Source organism: Strix uralensis, chromosome 8 (assembly GCF_047716275.1).
Source record: "Strix uralensis isolate ZFMK-TIS-50842 chromosome 8, bStrUra1, whole genome shotgun sequence".
Classification (NCBI taxonomy): domain Eukaryota; kingdom Metazoa; phylum Chordata; class Aves; order Strigiformes; family Strigidae; genus Strix; species Strix uralensis.
Window position 1 is genome coordinate 16,206,450 of NC_133979.1, and position 18,483 is coordinate 16,224,932.

At 36.7% G+C, this 18,483-nt stretch overlaps 1 protein-coding gene across 5 annotated transcripts in view; it reads right to left on the reverse strand.

The window, feature by feature from the left end:
* Positions 1-18,483, reverse strand: part of TTLL7 (tubulin tyrosine ligase like 7) — a 76,431-nt gene that overhangs the window by 47,799 nt on the left and 10,149 nt on the right. For 4 of the 5 annotated variants that reach the window (XM_074876388.1, XM_074876387.1, XM_074876386.1 and 1 more), the window contains 5 exons: positions 8,111-8,286; positions 7,836-7,961; positions 6,803-6,924; positions 6,047-6,114; positions 898-1,056 (listed from right to left, as the gene is read on the reverse strand). In XM_074876388.1, coding sequence (XP_074732489.1) covers positions 898-1,056; positions 6,047-6,114; positions 6,803-6,924; positions 7,836-7,961; positions 8,111-8,135 — 500 coding nt within the window. In that variant the 5' untranslated portion in view covers positions 8,136-8,286. Of the gene's footprint in view, positions 1-897; positions 1,057-6,046; positions 6,115-6,802; positions 6,925-7,122; positions 7,284-7,835; positions 7,962-8,110; positions 8,287-18,483 lie in introns of those variants that run through there. The other variant, XM_074876389.1, reaches the window with a different exon arrangement.

Below are 18,483 nucleotides of genomic sequence, written 5' to 3' on the forward strand. Positions count from 1 at the left end.
TTATGCTGCGACCTTTCCCTTCAGCTTATCTTTGCCCTTATCAAGAGGACTAAAAAACAAGAAAACTGAAAAGTTTGGGGGCTTTGCTTTTACAGTAATTCCAATATATTTTTAAGAACTAAGAGCTTTACTATACTGTATAATCCAAATTGATATTAGAAGCAAGAAAAGCTAAAATTGAAATATTTAAAAACAAAAACAGAGTTAAGAATCAAATTGCAATATTTATCTCATTGTTTTTTACTGTGCAGCCCTGTCACAGGCAAAACTGTTTCAACTAAACTGCAGGTCACAGTCTCTTCAAGGGTGTCCCTCCTCCGGCATGGGTATCACCTCCTTCCAAGAGTGCTCCTCCAGCCACACCCCCAACAGTGTCTCCTCTGTTTCTCCCACACCTCATGGCTGCTACTCTTAAATATGTTTGTGCTTCTCTGACTGGCTGCAGTTTTGACATGCAGAGGAGGGGTTCGGCTGGTCTCAGAGCTGTGGAAGACACTGACTTTCTCTCACATGACCACCCTACAGCCCACAGCCACCCAAACTCTGCCATTTATACCCAATACAAACTCACTCCTAAGGCTAAGCACAACATATTAATATATTTTTTAGATAAATTAATAACAAAAATAATCCTGATCTTAAGAATTATTCGAGCTTCATCAGAAAATGCATTCCCTAATTATACCACATTCAGAACAACATTAAAATACCACTGTGATTTAGCTTTATATTTTAGCTGTTTCTGCTTGTTAAGCCTTTGTCCAATACATGAACTTTCATACGTCATACAACTGGAAATACAATCTTCTTACTAATACACAGCTTCTGTTAAGGTTGTAAATAGCATTACATTTCACCTTTAATGGGTAAGACGACTGAAGCTAACATGCAACTCACCCATGTCCCATTGCACCGTTAGCTGGTTTGACTATGAAAGTTTTCTGTCTACGTTTCTTCTTCAGTTCTTTTACATAGTTCTGAAACTGTGTGTATTCTGCAGGGAAGATCCATGTTCGAGGAATAAAACTGTACTCCTGAGGCTGACTCTTGATCATTCTGCAAAAAAGTGTAATTGAGTTAAAATCTTTTAACTACTTTGATGTTTCAATCCTCAGGATTAAAAACCATTTACAACAATTTGACAAGAAATCTTTTTTAGCAAAATGCTGTAATATGAAAGCAAACTTGTGCAGTTGTTTAAGAATAGTTAGATCTCTAACATACTTGCATGCATACTTTAGAACAACAAAAGCAGACTATCCTGTGCGGTTTTGCTTATCGTATTCGCTAATTATGTTACTGGCATCCATCTCGCTCCTGTTACAGTTTTTGTTCAGTAACTCAGATGATTTAATGCTATTCCTATTCTTATAAATATTAAACTTGTAATAGACCATTTGATTATAGATCTTTCCTTACCCAATAGATTCCTAGATTCCTGTTTCTATATTCTTTTTCTTTCTTTTCCTTGAGAGGGGTGGAGATATTTGGCAAGTATTTTAATTTTCATACAGGTATGTCTTTGGGGATGTATGAGGATCACCACACACAAAAAGAGGACCTGGGATATTTGGAGTTTCTTCATGGGTGCAAAAAATATTAACAACAAGGACTGAATTTAAAATTAAAATGTAAGCGATTTAAGAAGTTTTTTGTGTCTTTCTAGTCTTTTCAAGGATTTTCAAAAGTAAGGAATTGTCGTAAATATACTTTGACACAGGCCAAGCAACTGCTCATGCACCTCCAGCATAGGGCAAAACACACAAGCTTGGATTTGTGTTTGGTACCAGCATATTGTGATTAAGATTCCCTGAGCACCTTATTTAGCCAAAAGAAAGCAAAGAAATACAAAGCAAGACAAGGGGAGGAAAAAAATAGAACTAAACAAAAATAAAGTTACGACATCATAGGGAACAATCTCTGAAACTGAATCTGATTAAAGGATGCAGCAAGGTCCTGATCTCCCTACTTTAATGGTTGTGGCAGCAGAGGTAGTGAGGATAACTCATTTTATAGCTCTGTTGTCTGTGCAGAAAAGACAAATAGAAGAGGAAAAATGGTAGAAAATTCAGTTAGAAGTTTCCATCACCCAAAGCTGTGCATCTGGCAGATAGGAAGCATATACCCACACCAGACTGGCAGTATGGGCTGGATAGATATGGGTTAGCTTTAAACAAAGAAGCTTTAATACTGATTAACCGCCAAGTTATAGGAGCAGTGTGGACTTGATGGTACTATGCGGATTGGTATACCATAGTTCACGGCAGAATAAATTTAGTCTTTGCTGAGTCAAATACTGGTGCAGATAGCTTGTTTCAGAATACCTGAAACTTCATACACAACCTCATATGAAAATAATTCAGGTAACTCGAAACTACTCTGTAACATAGGGTGGACACATGTAAAATACAAATATCCACAGACCAAAAGAAAATGACTGGATGTTTAAAAATAAATTAACTGATATCAGAGGTTCCCCACTTTAATTTTTTTTAAAAATGGCACTATGATGAATTTTAATACTTTTTAATTAATTACAGATTTAGGTATACTTCTCCTTTTGTAACAAAAACTAATAGCATCAGGATAACTTAAATGTAAAAGAGACTTACAATATCATTTCAATTTTTCATTTCTGCTTTGAGCCTACATAACACTCCTGATGCAGCATAAGACACTTTTTCTTTAAGTGGCTCACATACTAATGAAAAAACAGGGCCACCAACCACATCTGTAAGGCTAGGACTGTAGCCAAGCTCAACTGGTATAATAGATACACTGTCACCAAATTGTTTAGCCAACTACCCAACAAACAATCTGCAGAAACCACAATAGCTACAGTAGTCTTGAAGTACTGCATGAGGTTCAGTGCTTCTGCAGCTTCATTGTAACTATTATTTTTACAAATCTGGTTTTATGAAAGCCACCAAATATTCAGAAAAAGGTTTAAAAAACATAAATAGATATTATAATTCATGATTCATGCATATTTTTAAACTACTCTCCATCTGCTATATATTTACAAATGTTATTACCTTGCTAACTGAATAGCTTATCTAGGCAGAAATTATCTTATTTTTAGGCAAAAAGCAATTTCTGTGTTAAGTTTCCACTCCTCTCCAAATTATTTATCATATGCATCCTGAAGTGTTACATGACAGAGACATGTCATTCAACTTACTCGCAGGTTTCAATACACAGACCCCCTACTCAATGAATATAGCTTCATGGTATTCTAGATATATTATTTCGTGACTGTAAGTACATGAGTTCTGTATCCCTTCTTCTATCTTATGCATAACTGGATAGACTACAAACACTTAATAATATGAAGCGAAATACTTAACCATTGTTTACAAGTTCTGGTCCTCACTAAAACTTCCAATGAAAGAATTCAGCTCTGTTCTTTCCCTGCTTGGCCCTATTCAGAAATGGGAACATCATCAAGTAGCTTGCGGAATCAAGACCTATTCCATTACAATAGCCCTATTTTCCAGCACATCTGCTATCCACTGCTGTGGGTAACCACTTTTTCACTGTGCTGTTCTATCATTTAGCATTTGCAGTCCTTACCAGGAGGTCTGAGAATTAAACAGCAAATTATTGTTCTTCTGACTGCTATTTTAGCTCACAGATGTGGTCAGTCTGTGCTCGTTTCTCAGAGTGTTTTCTGTGCAAAAGAATCAAAGGTGTTGAACGAAGTCAGTCTAATAACACAGGTTCCACTGCCTATGTTTCAAGATCCTCTGACTTCTCAAGCATGAAAGGAGGTTAGTGGGTAGGTATGGATGAGAACAATTCTTGGTCCATGATAGTTCACAAACCTTTTAAACATAAGCAACAAAGGTGCTGCAAAGAAGACTCTGATACATGCATCTGTTCCCCTTCCCATTCATCCTGTACACCACCTCCTCCGCTTACTGTATTCATTCTGTAACCCCACTTATCCTTCACATGAGGAGATCTCATCTAAGAGACCATTTACAGAAATTAAGATCTAGTTGGCCCTACAATGGAACCTCTATTTTTTTTTCTTTTCTGTGTTCTGATTATTCCCCTTGAAAACAACGCCTGTGCCTCCTTTTGTTCTCAGTTACATTCCTGCTTCTATCTGCTCATTACTCTGTGTCCCTACACTTTCTGTGCTGGGTTGTCTTCTTTGATATTACACACACTACACCACTCCATTCCACCATTCTGCATGTGCAAACCGCATTGACCCGTGTTCCAGAGTGCCTGGATATTGACTGTAATTCCTGAAGTGCAATTCCTCCTGAATAGCATTTGCCTCTCAAGAGTCCAGTAGATTTGTTCTTTTACTCCATTCCCAACAGCTTGCATAAAATGGAAGGGTTGAGATCAGTATAACAACAAAGGTAGAAGTAAAAGAAAAAGAAAAGTCTACACTCCACCAGTTCTCAGCCGTTGTTTCATGACTCCCAATGCAGCTATTCCATATGACTCAGTGACAGGAATAGAAAAGACTGCATGCAGCAGAAAAGCAAGAGAACAGAATTAGCGTTTCTGCACAATCCCGTTCTAATAAATTTTAAGACACAACAGCAGCTGTATGGAACAAAATCCTCAACTACAGACAACAGCCTGCCCAACCATGTATCCCAGCTGACTTGGGATTTCACATACATACATCTGTTTCATAAGCAGTCTCAAGGCATATCATTCTGATTTTTATAAATTATGAATAGTAAGTATTGAATTGTGAGGTTAGTACTGCAAAAAACAGACTGATTAAAACCCTGCTATATATACTGATGTTATGTGAAATCACAACACATATGTTGTGACTTCACAGAGAAATTATTCCCATCTTACCTATAATATGTACTCAGTGTGGAGATTGCACCTTTAAACTGTGTTTGAAACTCAGAATTCAGCAGGTTGAGAGGTATAAACAGACTGTATTTGAAAACAATGTGTGCATGATAACAAAAGCTTTTTGTCCATTTTGCACTTTTTTTAAAAATCACAGAACTGTACCAATACACAGGGATACCACTGCCTACCAAGCTGACCAATGCTGTTCCACTGTTTCCAGGACCTCTCCAAATAGCTGTTTGCCTCCATGTTCTGTCTCTATGTTTTCACTTTGAGTTTTAGTCTGGAAAGGGCAGTGAAAAGTGTTTGTGTAGCATTTATTGACACAAGGGTGTCCTGGCCCACATGTAGGAGACGTAGACAACACAGCAGAGCACGTAATATTTGCATCATAATAGTTGCATACATTCTACATGCTATGTGTCATAGTTACAAAACAGAAAAGGAAACTGAGAAAGAGAGAGAGGAGATATCACATTAATTACATTAATATATGAAAACAAATTCTGTTCTGGTAACAGGAAATGCTGTGTAGGTAACATTGGGGGCCAAAAGATTAGCTCTGTTAATAATTGCTCTTTACACTAATTTAGATTATAAGAATCAAGACATTCACACACATTTATCCCTAAATTCTTCCTTATTGCCAGGCTGTTGAATCATTATTTAGTATTGTTTTCCTACAGGTCTTATTCACAGATTCTCAGCTAGGATAATTCCTCAGAACCCAGTTATTCCACTAGAGTGAGGAGAATTTATAAATAGACAAATGAGCCTCTCTGACTTATTTCTTATATAAACAGTAAGATGCTTCACATTTTTAAAATTTTATCTACACAAAAATAGACTTATTAATAATTTTAAACAAATAATATCCATCCCCATACTAGTTATTTTTTCTGTTCTACCATTACAGGACATACGTATTAAGTGTATTATACAATAATTTGAGGCTCTCCTACATTCTGGAATGCACAGACAGAGAACTGAACCCACATCATTTTCCACTGAAGTCAACTGGAGAGATACAGTAGCCCACACCAATGCTACAGATTCGGGACCAAAGCCAAAGTTTTAAGGAACTTTGGAAATTATTCTTGGTCCTGTCAGCCTCTTAGTAAAAATAAACAAACCTTACAAGCAACAATTCAGTATCGGACTGCATTAAATATTATGGCCAAAAAATTCTTAATATTAAAAGAAAGATTACTTAGTCATGTTTCTTGCCAGAAAATCCTTCCTGCAGATCTCTCCCATTCCTGGAAAATGGTTGATTCTCTGAGGAAAGAGAAAAAAGAAAGTTGTTTGGGACTTTTTAGTTTTCTTGGCATACCCAATACAACCATTTAAAATGTTCAACTGCATGCTCAGGCAAATAAAATTAGTGTTACGTATAAGTTATCAAAGATAATCTCTCACATTATACTATGCATTCTTAGTAATACTAAAGATGCTGTAAGTTGTATTCTCCTCCACCAACATGAGTATGCCCACTCATTTCATTTCAGGCATGAAAGACGACTCTCATACTCTTATTCACATATTTAGGAACAAAGAATGCTATCAAAGTAATCGTAAAAAAAGGAAATATTTAATCACAGAAACTGTGGAGAGCGCTCTGCTTGTTAACTTACTGCTTAAAAGCTTATGAGCAACTTATAAATGATGTTCTTTCAAGCTCTGATCATTCACAACACCCAACTGGCAGACAAAAACATGAAAGAACAGCCCCAAATATTTAAACGCCAGATTCCAATTGGTATGAACAAATAACTCTGGAAAACAGAATAGGATTTTAAAATATGTAGTGGTATAGCCTTACTGCAGTCTGGTTGGTGGTGGTTTGTGTTGGTTTTTTTTTTTCCTCTCCATACACATATAACTGACCAAAAGTGACACATTACTGAACGTTTCAGGAGTGAAGCAATTTACTGAAACATCTCAGAAATCCTAACTACCACTCTACCTGATAGTTCCGAAGCTCAGCAATCTTGTCTTGTTGCACAGCAGAATCACTCCATATAAGATTAGCTGTTTCATCTTCATCACGTGTTTTCACAAATCCCATTTCTCGTATTACTACACGTACTATGGAGAAATCACATACTTAGGGAATATTTTTAATCTCTAAAATAGATTCATTTTCAAAATTTAAATAAATAAATATTTTAATCACTTCCAATATTCAATCTTTTGTCTAAGAACAATGCTAGCACACAAGCTATTATTTATCTTGCAATATTACCATCAGTCTACTGCAAACCTGTCATTACAATGTTACAGCACCTTGTACTGAAGCTGGAATCACACCACAACCACTGACTGGAACTGTAAAGAGCTTCAGGGCATTCCACAATCATCTAGTAAAAGTCCACTTGCATTGCTTTTAGACTTAATCTTGGCTATCACGTATGTTAATTTTAAACCAATGATGACTATAAGTGTCACTGCAGACAGGGGACAAGAATGCCTCCTTAGTCAAGGTACAATAGTTACAAAAACAAATGCATACATTAATATAAAAAAATAGAAAAGACTGATTATGTGCCAGGCATATCTCAAGTTCTAGAAGAAAAGATTTTTCTGAAGTAGTTCCAAGCATCAAAATACAAAACATTAGTAGATTTTATTGAGAAACTTCTGCATAACAATTAGAGCATTTAACATTAAATTTACACTGTTCATCTTTCAAGGCTTTAAATAAACTTCCAAACACGTAAGTAACTCATAATTAGAGGGTTTTTCCACAGCCTTCTTGATTACTTAAGTTTTTGCATTTTAAGGCCTTTCCCTGAGTAACAAATAGGGATTAATAGATGCAGTGTTCAAAGCTATCAACTCAATGTTACAAAAAAAGAACAAAGGTATCTTACAAAAGAAAATCCTTTGGAAATGTCTCACTGTTAGCTTGATGCTGAGTCCACTAAATCACCTCATTAGTTAGTAATTCACTCACATCAATGGCTATTAGGATGAAAACAAAATATGTAGCTTCCTACCAATTTCATATTTTGTGCCAGCAACGTTTGCAGTGATGACTCCATTCTTCTTTCTGACTTTTCTTTTAATTGTGCTTTGAAACGGTAGTTCCGAATTCAAAGTCAGAGGAGCAGTTCCATGGTTATCTTTGAAAAATAATGTTGTAACTATCAACATTTTGTATTCAAACATATACAAATGAACTAAAAATACAAACATTTACTTTGCTGCAACTTAGAGGTACATGTATACTGAATAATTAATAGGCTACATTAAAAATCCAAGACTAGCATACCTCCCTCATTAGGCAAGGATGGCATTATAACTTAGGATAGTGCAGAAGCAGAGCCCAAATTCCGTTCCAAGTTCTCAGAAAATAATGGAGCTGTCAAAGACAAATTATTTAAAGCTCCAGTCATATCATTTCAGCCTCTGGTTGTAGCAAATATTAGTTCTGGAATGGATAGATATCTGTGTTAAAAAAAAAAAAAAAAAGAGAGACTTTGTTATAGAGAAATCCTGAAAAATATAAACAGCAGAAAACTAAATATAGAAAGGCTTTCAACAATAAGTCAAAAGTAATGCTTGTTTTAAAAGATTGATCAAATCATTATAGATATGAAACTTTGTTCATTACAATTCAATTGGTTTGTTTCTGGGAAAAACAATTTTGCAGTACTAATTTTCAAAATGAGATTATACTTCTTCATTTTCTTCTTTTTATTTTTTTATGGGAGATTTTGGCCATGAAAATAGGTAACACTGAATTCAATCAATACTGCAAACTTGCATCTCCACTAAGTTCATGAATTTATAGCCATTTTAAACCATAATAAAAAATTTTAAATCAGACACACTGTATTATGTGTTTTCAGGTACCAAATGGGAAATAACTGAAATCACCTTAATAATCTTTTTCCGCTTTTTCATTTTTCAACATTTTTTAAAGCAACTGTCCAATAATCACTTGGGAACACATGGCTGCAGTTTCATGACTGCTTCATGACACAACAGACATAATTTCAAAGACACTTTGCGTTGGGAAGTATCTAAATTGTCAGTTTCTAAAATGAGGAATTATTTGCATAAAGTGCTATTTTTCATGTCTACACTGATGCAAAATGTCAAACTTTTTTCTCTATGAATACACTACCACATGTGAAAATCCCACATATTAAAAAGTTTTTCAGGCCCAGCTTAAGCACATTAGAACAATGAGCTAAAATACTAGGAAAAAACCTTCAGGAATAAAAACACTTCTAAACACACTGCTACATGATTTCAGGCATGCAGCACTGTTATAACAAAGTCTGCAAGGAAACAAATGCTGTCTTTGGCAGGCTGCCTCAAACAAATCTACAAGTTTTTGAAATATATACAATATAAGTTACTGATTTTTAAATGCTTTCATTTCTTTTCTGCAATGATATGTGTGGCTAAAGATTGGTTTATATTGGCACTTGTGGTGATTGCAAAACTTATTTAAAATAGCTTTATCTAGAGCACAAGGAATTTCTTCTGCTATAAATAGCAGAAAATTACAGTAAAGTCAAATTCAGCCATGACTTATGATGCAAAACATATTTGGTCATAAGATTGGACAAGATGTGCATTAGCAAAATTACCAAATCTTTACTTATAAATCCTCATTTTTTATTTGCATGTGTGTGTGTACACAGATATCAGAGAGAGAAATAGAGAGATACAATTATATTCTGAACAAGTCACTCTGTTGGTAAGAAAATACAGAAGCAGATACCTTGAGCTGCAAGATCTTATTGTCTTTCAAGAGAGAAATTTACCCTTAACAGTCCATTAACACAAAAGGATAAAAAGAACAGATTATAGATCTTTTATGACTGTCACCAATGTACTAGGGGGCAAATTCCGCTTTGTAATAAGACAACCAAATCTCCCTCATGTCCATTTAGTGGAGTGCTACTAATTAACACCAAAATGTGACCCTGTGTATTTATCCAGAAAGTAAGAACAGGAGAGGTTTTATACACAGATACAATGTTTGACAGCATAGCAGTTAACACCCAGCCATACCTACTTGCAACATACTTTACTGAACCAGAATTCGCTAAGAAAATCCCCCAAATTGAACTGAAACTGGCAGGTCATTTTGAAGTTTTAATGTTTTGGGTGCCATCATCTGAGAAAGTGGCTTGAAAGTCCTCCTGCCTCCTGGCCTACTAAAAGTAGATGCAGAGATGGGAAAGCAAAGCATTCATCATCCTTAAAACCACTGTGAAGGAAAAGCAGTGCCGGGCACAGTGACTCACTGAATATTGCATGTTATCTGTTTCTCAAGCTAAGAGTACCACCAGAGTACATGACATGTTTAGTTCCTGAGAGTAATACTGAAGTACATCTGTTAGCCAATTAAGGACATCTATGCACATACACAGCAGTTGTGCCTCCACTGTACTGGCTAAAAACTTTAAACAAATTTGGAAGAATGTCAAGACAAATAGTATTCCCTGTAATGTCAGCCCTTACTAACACAGCATGATTTACAAGCTATGATATGGTAATAAAAACCAAGCCGCTCATAGAACTTTCATTCAGCTTATAGTAACAGAAAAATATCTGCCCAAAGTTACTATAACACACTGTATTCTGAACGCAGACCATAAAGCTCCAAACCACACCACAGTGTTGAATTATTGTTTTTCTTTATATAGAAACTATTCTACTCTTTTGAGAATAGTCTTTAAGGTTTAAATAGAAAGCACCAACACTCAAGGTCCATGACTTTCAACCAGTCAACTTGTTAGCACACATCATGAGTTGATGGTAAAGATTTATGGTCACCTTTGTTCTATAGACAGTTAGAAGTTTGTCCATATGGAAAACAAAGTAATTGGACTCTCATAAAAATCTCTATAAACTGACCACTGAAGTAACTCTTTCTTGACAAGATTATGGATGACAATTTTTATCACCAGAGTTGAACCATGTACTCCTCTAATGATGTCAAATCTTGTTAAAGACACACACAGTCTATTTGTCAAATCCTGATTTAAACTGAACTCTTCAAAGACAAAAGGGATCATTACCGCACTCTGTATTTATACGTACTCTAGGGTATTGACTTTTCACAAGCACTGTCTTATACCAATAAAGTTAAACTGTATTCTGCCTTAAGCTTATATATAATAATTCAAAACTGGTTTACAATTGCTTAAGTCACCGATCTCCAAATAACCATTTCACTGAATACCAAAACACCAGCAGTTCTAAATCAGTAGTTTTCAAAACTATTTGACATAGGATGCAGTCCTTTCCTTTGTTCCTACTGGATCCATCTCCTTCCAAAGGGCAAATACAGCGCCACTGAAATTGGACAGTCTCAGCTTTTCTTCCCATCATGTCAAGTGACAGATGAGAGGTACAGCATCTCATCTGGGCAAATATATTACACTAGCTGTGAGTTGCAGGCTAAACCATGGGACCAGTAGACTTGCTCCTGCTTAGACCTCCAGGCTTTGTATGTCCCCAGGGCAGTACCACAAGAAGTTCCAATTCTACAGCAAGAAAACCTAAGATCAGGCTACTGAGGAAGCTGCAATCCTCTCAAGTACACCGCAACTGTTCCTCAGACTATGCTTGAGATGAGCAGTTCTCTAACTGGGGGAATGGGTCACTTGGGAGAGATGGGAATACATCTCAGAGAGAAATAAATGAAGGGCTGCTGCTGAGGGGAGGGAGCTGGAAGGAGAGAGGCACACACTGACAGAGCACTGAGACACAGCAGTGTCACAGGCCCTGGCAGCCATGAGCTCCCACATGTCTTTCCTCTTTTTGACTTCTGTACAGCAGAAACCACCCCAGAGCTACCGCATTCTCTGACCCAGGTCCTCCCCAGGCACCTTCCTTGAGTTCACATCTCTTGACTTGTTCTTATTACCCTGCCCTACTCCCAGGTCAGAGCACAGTTGTCTCAGGCACGCTGAAGAAAAAGACTGCTTTGCAGGCAGCCGCTGCAGTCCCGACGGAATTTCCAGGTACAGGGGCAAAGCTTATTGCAGGGCCCACTGGATCATGCAACAGTACCAGCAACAGTGTTGTCAGGTTATGATTACATCAAATTCTGAGCCAGTTCTTATAACTCCGACAACTTTTTACTTATAAAATAAGCATAACCTATAACCTGCATTCAGCTACAACAATGTAGAGGCATATCTCTCTAGTAACCTACCTGAAAGGCCTGTTTCTAAGAGATTGCTTTTAGTAACATGGAAGAAAGTATTCTATTTCCAAACTGGGACTGACAGAGCTTGCTTAACCTTCACAAGTCAGCAATTGGGAATCTCTGAATTCACACTCAGACAGAAAAGGATCATAGTTTCTGCTGCATATACCATTTCCCTCCTAAAATTATGATACACACAAATTGGTGAAGGTTTGTTGCTCACCCATACTGATTCGAAATAGTTAACCTACAAATGGAGAAAGACTTGTGAAGAAGAAATGATAACATCATCATCAGGTTAGCACATTCTTATACAAACAAGCACTTTGAATAAAAGTGTTCTATGGAAAAAAAAAAAAAAAGATTAGATGTTATCTTTACTGTTGCCTGGCAAAGGTGTGAGAGAGCCAGCAAGAGAGATGCACTGCACACAGTCCTGTCCTAGAAATTGACAAAAGAAAAGGGGGATAGAAAAGAAAAAAAAAAAGGCAGCTTCCTTCCTCCAGGGACAGCAGAGGTAGGATACTCTTCCAGGAGAGGGAAGTGTTGCACACAGGCAGGGACCAAAGCAGATACTTGAGTCCATCTAAGGGAACAGTCTGAGCAAGGTACAAGGATGCCTAGGTGAAGGACAGGGGACAGTGGGAAGAAGCAGTTTCACAGTTAACAGCATGATCCATGTTTCCTTGATAACAAGTTGCAATATATTGTCAAAAATTAAAATTTAAGAGGTTTTTTTGCTATTACACAAATTACACATAAGAAGGTAGTAAACTGCCTGAAAAATATTCTTCTGGCCTAGATTATACAGAAGTATTTTTGAACAAATCCCTTTTTTATTTTCTAATTTATTTGCTCCATACTGCTCACAAGTGGCCTCTGCCTTTCACGATCCTTCACTTTACATCCTGATGCAGTGTGGAGCTGAAAAGGTAATTTCTAATCTCTAAATAGGAATTGCATGGCATCAGACCCTTTTTTTTTTTCCTCAAAGAGTAAGCGTCCCAGAAAAAGGTTGAATTAATCAGATCAAAATAGAGAATGGGGAGTCAAATTCAAACTTAAAATAAAGTGGTGCAACTTGAGAATCTATTCCAAAGAACATTCAAGTCAATGAGATTCTTCAAGCTATTTTGGATCATACCAGTAACTATGAAACCACTACTGTGTACCCTAGCAAAAAGAGACTAGATTGCATATGCACATTCTAAATAGATTTAATCTATTTAAGCATTAAGAATGGTAGAATCATCTACTATCAAAATACTCCATGTTCCAAAGCAGAGACAAACACTGTATCACTCAATGTACTGTTTTTAATGAACCTCTTCCCTCCTTCTAGCTATTGTGACGCTACTGGTGACCAGTTTGAAAAGCTCCATGAGTTATGCATGTGCTTAACTTTACATATATGAACTGAAAATGTGACTTCAGATTTTAAGCGATGGCACATACGACAAGACCTCTCAAAGACAACACACATTTCTTAAGTGTCTTCCTATTTACCTAAGTAAAATGCTACAAAAACTGGACTGTCAGTTTTATTTTAATTTCCTGCATTCTTTGTGTACAGACAAGTAAACACTCACCAACAGTGGATATTTTAGAATAGATTTTAAAACTATCAGACTGCTTTCCTCTGAGACCATTATTGCAATTTACTCAATGCTGTCAAAAGTGTCTGGAAATGCTCAGTAGCTGTGAAGAAATCCACAAAGCTCCTGACATAAGGAGCTTTCACTCTAAAATGGAGACCCACTGAAGATACAGTTACAGAACTTGGCAGATGACCATAGGGACAGAAGGACAACATCGCATCACTGCAATCCCCACTTCCCAATCAGCTGGAAAATTAAAATAACAAAAATTTCAGGGAAACATGAAAAAGAAGTGAATCAGAGCACTGACCTAGCAAGCATGTGAGTTCTGGTTCATTTTTCAATCTAAACCTAAATAATTAAGTTTTCTGCTCCCTTAGATCTTAGAGTATGAGAGTCTAGATACACCATAGTGAGGGGTTTGTCATTTATTAGTTATACAAAATTATAATCCACTGTTGATCTGGAATTAAACTATAAAATCCAGACTGAAAATGAGATTAAGACATTAACAGAAATTACAATAGAGAAAAACGCGTTTTTCAGTACCATTCTCAAATAGCAAAGTAGTAGCAATTTGCAGTAATTAAACTGCGGAATTAAAAGCCTCATACCCCTTCACGATTCTTTTTCATGTGTCTTGACAAAATGTATGTTGAAGCGTTCCTGCTACAAGCAAGCATAGGCGAGCAGTTTTATTGTAACATGCTAAGAGAACAATTTGGTGGCAAGTTCTCACTCCTACAGATAAATTCTAAATGCAAGAAGCAGTCCTCATTTTGAAGCTCCATGTGTCAAAGTGATAAGCTTGTTTTTAAAAGGCTATCCGTCAGCAGGCTTAAAAATGCATACACATCAGGGTTTGGTTCAAAATATTCTGAAGTCAAATGAAATCTATTAATTTCAACACCCTTCACTCTCACCATCAAGTGAGATGAGACGTTTATTCAGCAGTTCTTTCCGATAAAGAGAATGTACAGAGTTCTCAGGTGTTTGATTTGCTGGAGACAGCTACAAGCTACACAAGAAAACAAACAGCAAGATTTACACAACTTAAAACTTTTTTGAATCATGTAGTTCTGTAAAACAATTCTCCGAAGCAGTTCATCCAAATAGACAGCATTTCTAAAACTTCCAAAATTTCCCTAAACTACCAAGCTACCAAAATGACCAAACCAAGCTATAACAGCACTCTACCACTGAATCCATAAGTTACAGTTAGTGTGTTTAACCTTACAACTGCCATTTCCCATCTGAGACCCCAATCAGTAAAAGCCCTAGAATCAGTCTTATCCTTCTCCAACACAGCTTATATAATAAACATAACTTTACAATGCCTGAAAGCATAAACTATTCTGACCCTTCCAGTCTACCTTCAAAACAATGCAAAGCAGAGTCTGCATTACAATTGTGAACCTGTATCTTTTGCTGGAGAACATAAAAAGGTGTGTTATCTTAAATGGTTGGAGTCTGGTCAGAAGACAACCCATCAGTGCCAGCTCTGAGGCTCAGTCGCACACATCAGCACAGAGCCCCAGGAGCTTTGCAGTCTCAGTTCATGGGAGATTTTCTTTTGGTCTTTCCTGACTTTGCACTTCACAGCTTTGAGCTGAGTTCTTTCGTTGTTTATTATCACAAAAGGTCTATGAAATGGTAAGTATATATCCCTGATTAAGAAAACAGGACATGTATTAGAAGCTGTTAAGATGGTGGAAATGTCACAAGAGCTTCATAGGAATTAATCATTTCCTACTCATAATATACAGAGATCAGAATTGGGCACAGAAGCAATTCTTTTCTTTTCAGTGTTGTCTTGAAGCAATATTGCTTCTTTTTGCATTCATCCATTTTCCAAAAGGAAATTTCAAATCCTTGGCCAAATTTAAATCAATGTCAAAGCTTTCAGAGCTGAAGATTGATTTTCTCTTAAAAAATGACCTCCAAAGTGTCTTTCATAGCAGAGCACACAATGTGACTATCTGTTGGCTCATTCTCACCCTTCAAAAGACCTTTCTAATGTGATAACATATTTCAGACAGTTAGCAAATTGAGTACTATAGAGTTTCATAGTTATGTTCTGAATATTGAAAGAGAGGGCCATCAAAGAAAATGAGACAGAATTAGAAGACTACAATAAAAAGGGCAATGCTTGAACCTTTTTCTTGTTCAGTAAAACACAGGAAATACATTAATTGACAAGGCAAGTGAAAAGAAACTGTATGACTTACAAATCAATAATTCATAAATAAAATGCAGGGAACTTAATAAACATCACTTAGTATTCATAATGGCAAGGAAAAATACTGACAAAATAGTCTAAACAACCCAAAGTGTAACGATATTCTTTATATAGTAAAATCTTAATTTCAGAAAACATACATCTGCATCACTTGCTGAAAAAAAAAAAAAAAAATACCAGCTTTAATGTTCTACTCTCAGCAAAAGCACAGACAATGCATAGATCTCGTAGTAATGTTCACCACTTCAGTAAGTGTTGATAACACCATAAATCTGTCAGCAGGACAGCGTTTCACTAACTCTAGAACAGAAAGCATTCCTAGCCCCTGATCACAATAAGCTCCACTGAACACTGTTGAATGGAATGGATCACTATTTATTGTAACTACCTAGCTCAGCAACATCAATAATCATTCCACCTTCATTTAAAACAGCGTTGGAGTGAGTTTCTAGGCATTTTCAGCCTAGAAACATACCCTATGTTAGAGTGCATTGGCCACATCACCTCTGCAAGCGACAGCCGAGTGGCATGATACCTACCACCCACAGGAGGGCTGGACCCTGTCACCTCAAATGAAGCATGACCTTTAAAGAAAACACCTGAAAGACCCTTGTTTGATTTGTCTTGGGGACCATAAGTCAAGGAAGCCCTGCTGACTGCCAGACTGGAACACACTAAGGGCCAGTGCTCTTTGTCGTGAGACAGCCATGGCCACTAAGGAAAGAAATAGAGATGATAATGTAAAATAATGATTATGTGTAAGAGTAATATTGAAGTCTGCCCATTAACAGGGTGGTTTTGGTAGGGGAAAGGGTAAACAAGGGAGACTTAGGAGAAGAATTGAGTAGTGGCACCTGTGGGAACATCTCTGCTCTGCTTTTGACTTTGCAATGTGCCATCCATGTTCTTTATTACAGCATGTCAACCTACATCAACACGTATTACAGGGTGTTTTGAATTGTGTACACAACACACTAATCACTGCTGGAATTAAACTATTCCTTTCTTTTTCTGTCATTCACGTGTCAAAAGATTTACTTCTCTAGCAAGAGCTAAAGATCTTAGGGATCTACAAGATAAGACAATTTAACATTTTACATATATCAGCATAGATGACTTAGTATAACAGAAAAAGCACTAATCCTTTAATGAAGCTGATATATTTGCAATGATTCATTATATTATAAATAGTCCTTGGGGGGAGATTTACTAAGGATCTTGGGGAAGAAAAAAAAAAAAGATATCTTTGGAAGGTTCCCCCTCACATATGAAATTCTTCCTCCCCTGCTTCAAGTCGGTGGCATTGGCTTGGTGTGAAAACAGACTCAAGTTCAGGGATGCAAGAACTCAAATATGGTTACAATTTCTACAGACGTCTTTGTATTGCAAGGGACACACCTTAGCCCCACATGAAGTCTGCCCCATTTCATCTGCTATTTTACAGGTCTACAATTCACAGATCTATTTCAGCACCTCTAGACACGGATTGCAGTCATCACACATGGCCCACAATGACTCTGATTGAGGATTACATCATCCTAATTTACATGCTACCACATAACAATGTTTTCTAGTTTAGCAACAAGGATGACACTCCCACAGCAGCCTGAAATATAAATTGGCAGACATTAGCCTGAAGTTTCAGCACCTGATATGCAAACGTTAAACAAAAAATCAGCCCTTGAATAAGCTACCAAGTGCACTCACAAGAAACATCTATTCAAAGTCTTCTTGACCATGAAAGTACAAGAAAGGTGCTCTTACGTGATCACCGAATTGTTTATCACATTATACTGATACTTCCAACTACAGAGTAATTTGCTCAGCTCCACTGGGGATACTCTCATGGTTGTATGAGAGTCAGTAGACCTCTGATATTTTAATGACTGTGCCATATTCTTCTAGTCTGTAAAGAATAAATGACAGCCAGAAATATTCACAGTTGGCCTACAGTATCATTAGGGCTACTGCAACAAACACTCAGTGCTAGCAGTATTTTACAAACAGCTGATAAAGCCAGCCAGAAACTCCAGCAGCTACAAAACATGTCAGCAAAAATATGCTTTCTTCCCCACAGCTTAGTATTTGGGGCTCAAGGGGGTACCACTGATTTGAAAATATTTTTCGAAAGGATGCAAGTCCTCAGAAGTTTCTCTAACTGGAATTGACCCGATTTATAAAAATTCCTTTAAAAGACTGGATTGGCTTCAAACCCTCTGTGTCATGCTATTTTTATCCATTGTAGGGGATCAAAAGAGAGTCACTATCCTCATCAGTAATGAGATGAAACTCCAGTATCCTACTACAGGAACATTTTATGTATATACTACTCACCTGTAAAGAAATACAGCATGTAGTCAGAAAGAGTAGAAAAATAACATGCCTTAAATACGGACCCTAAATTGAATACTTTGAATACCCAAAACAAGAAAGAAAAATCAAGTGCATCAGACTTTATACACACTAGGTTTAATTTTTGCTTAAAAGAACAAAGCATGAAAATAACCTACCAAAATTAATTTTCCGGAAACGCTTGAATTCATAGGATCAGAATAATGTACGTTCTGAATGGTAAGTACAGCATTACCGATGCAACTCTGTAGTATTGAACAGTTTATTTATTGAGTAAT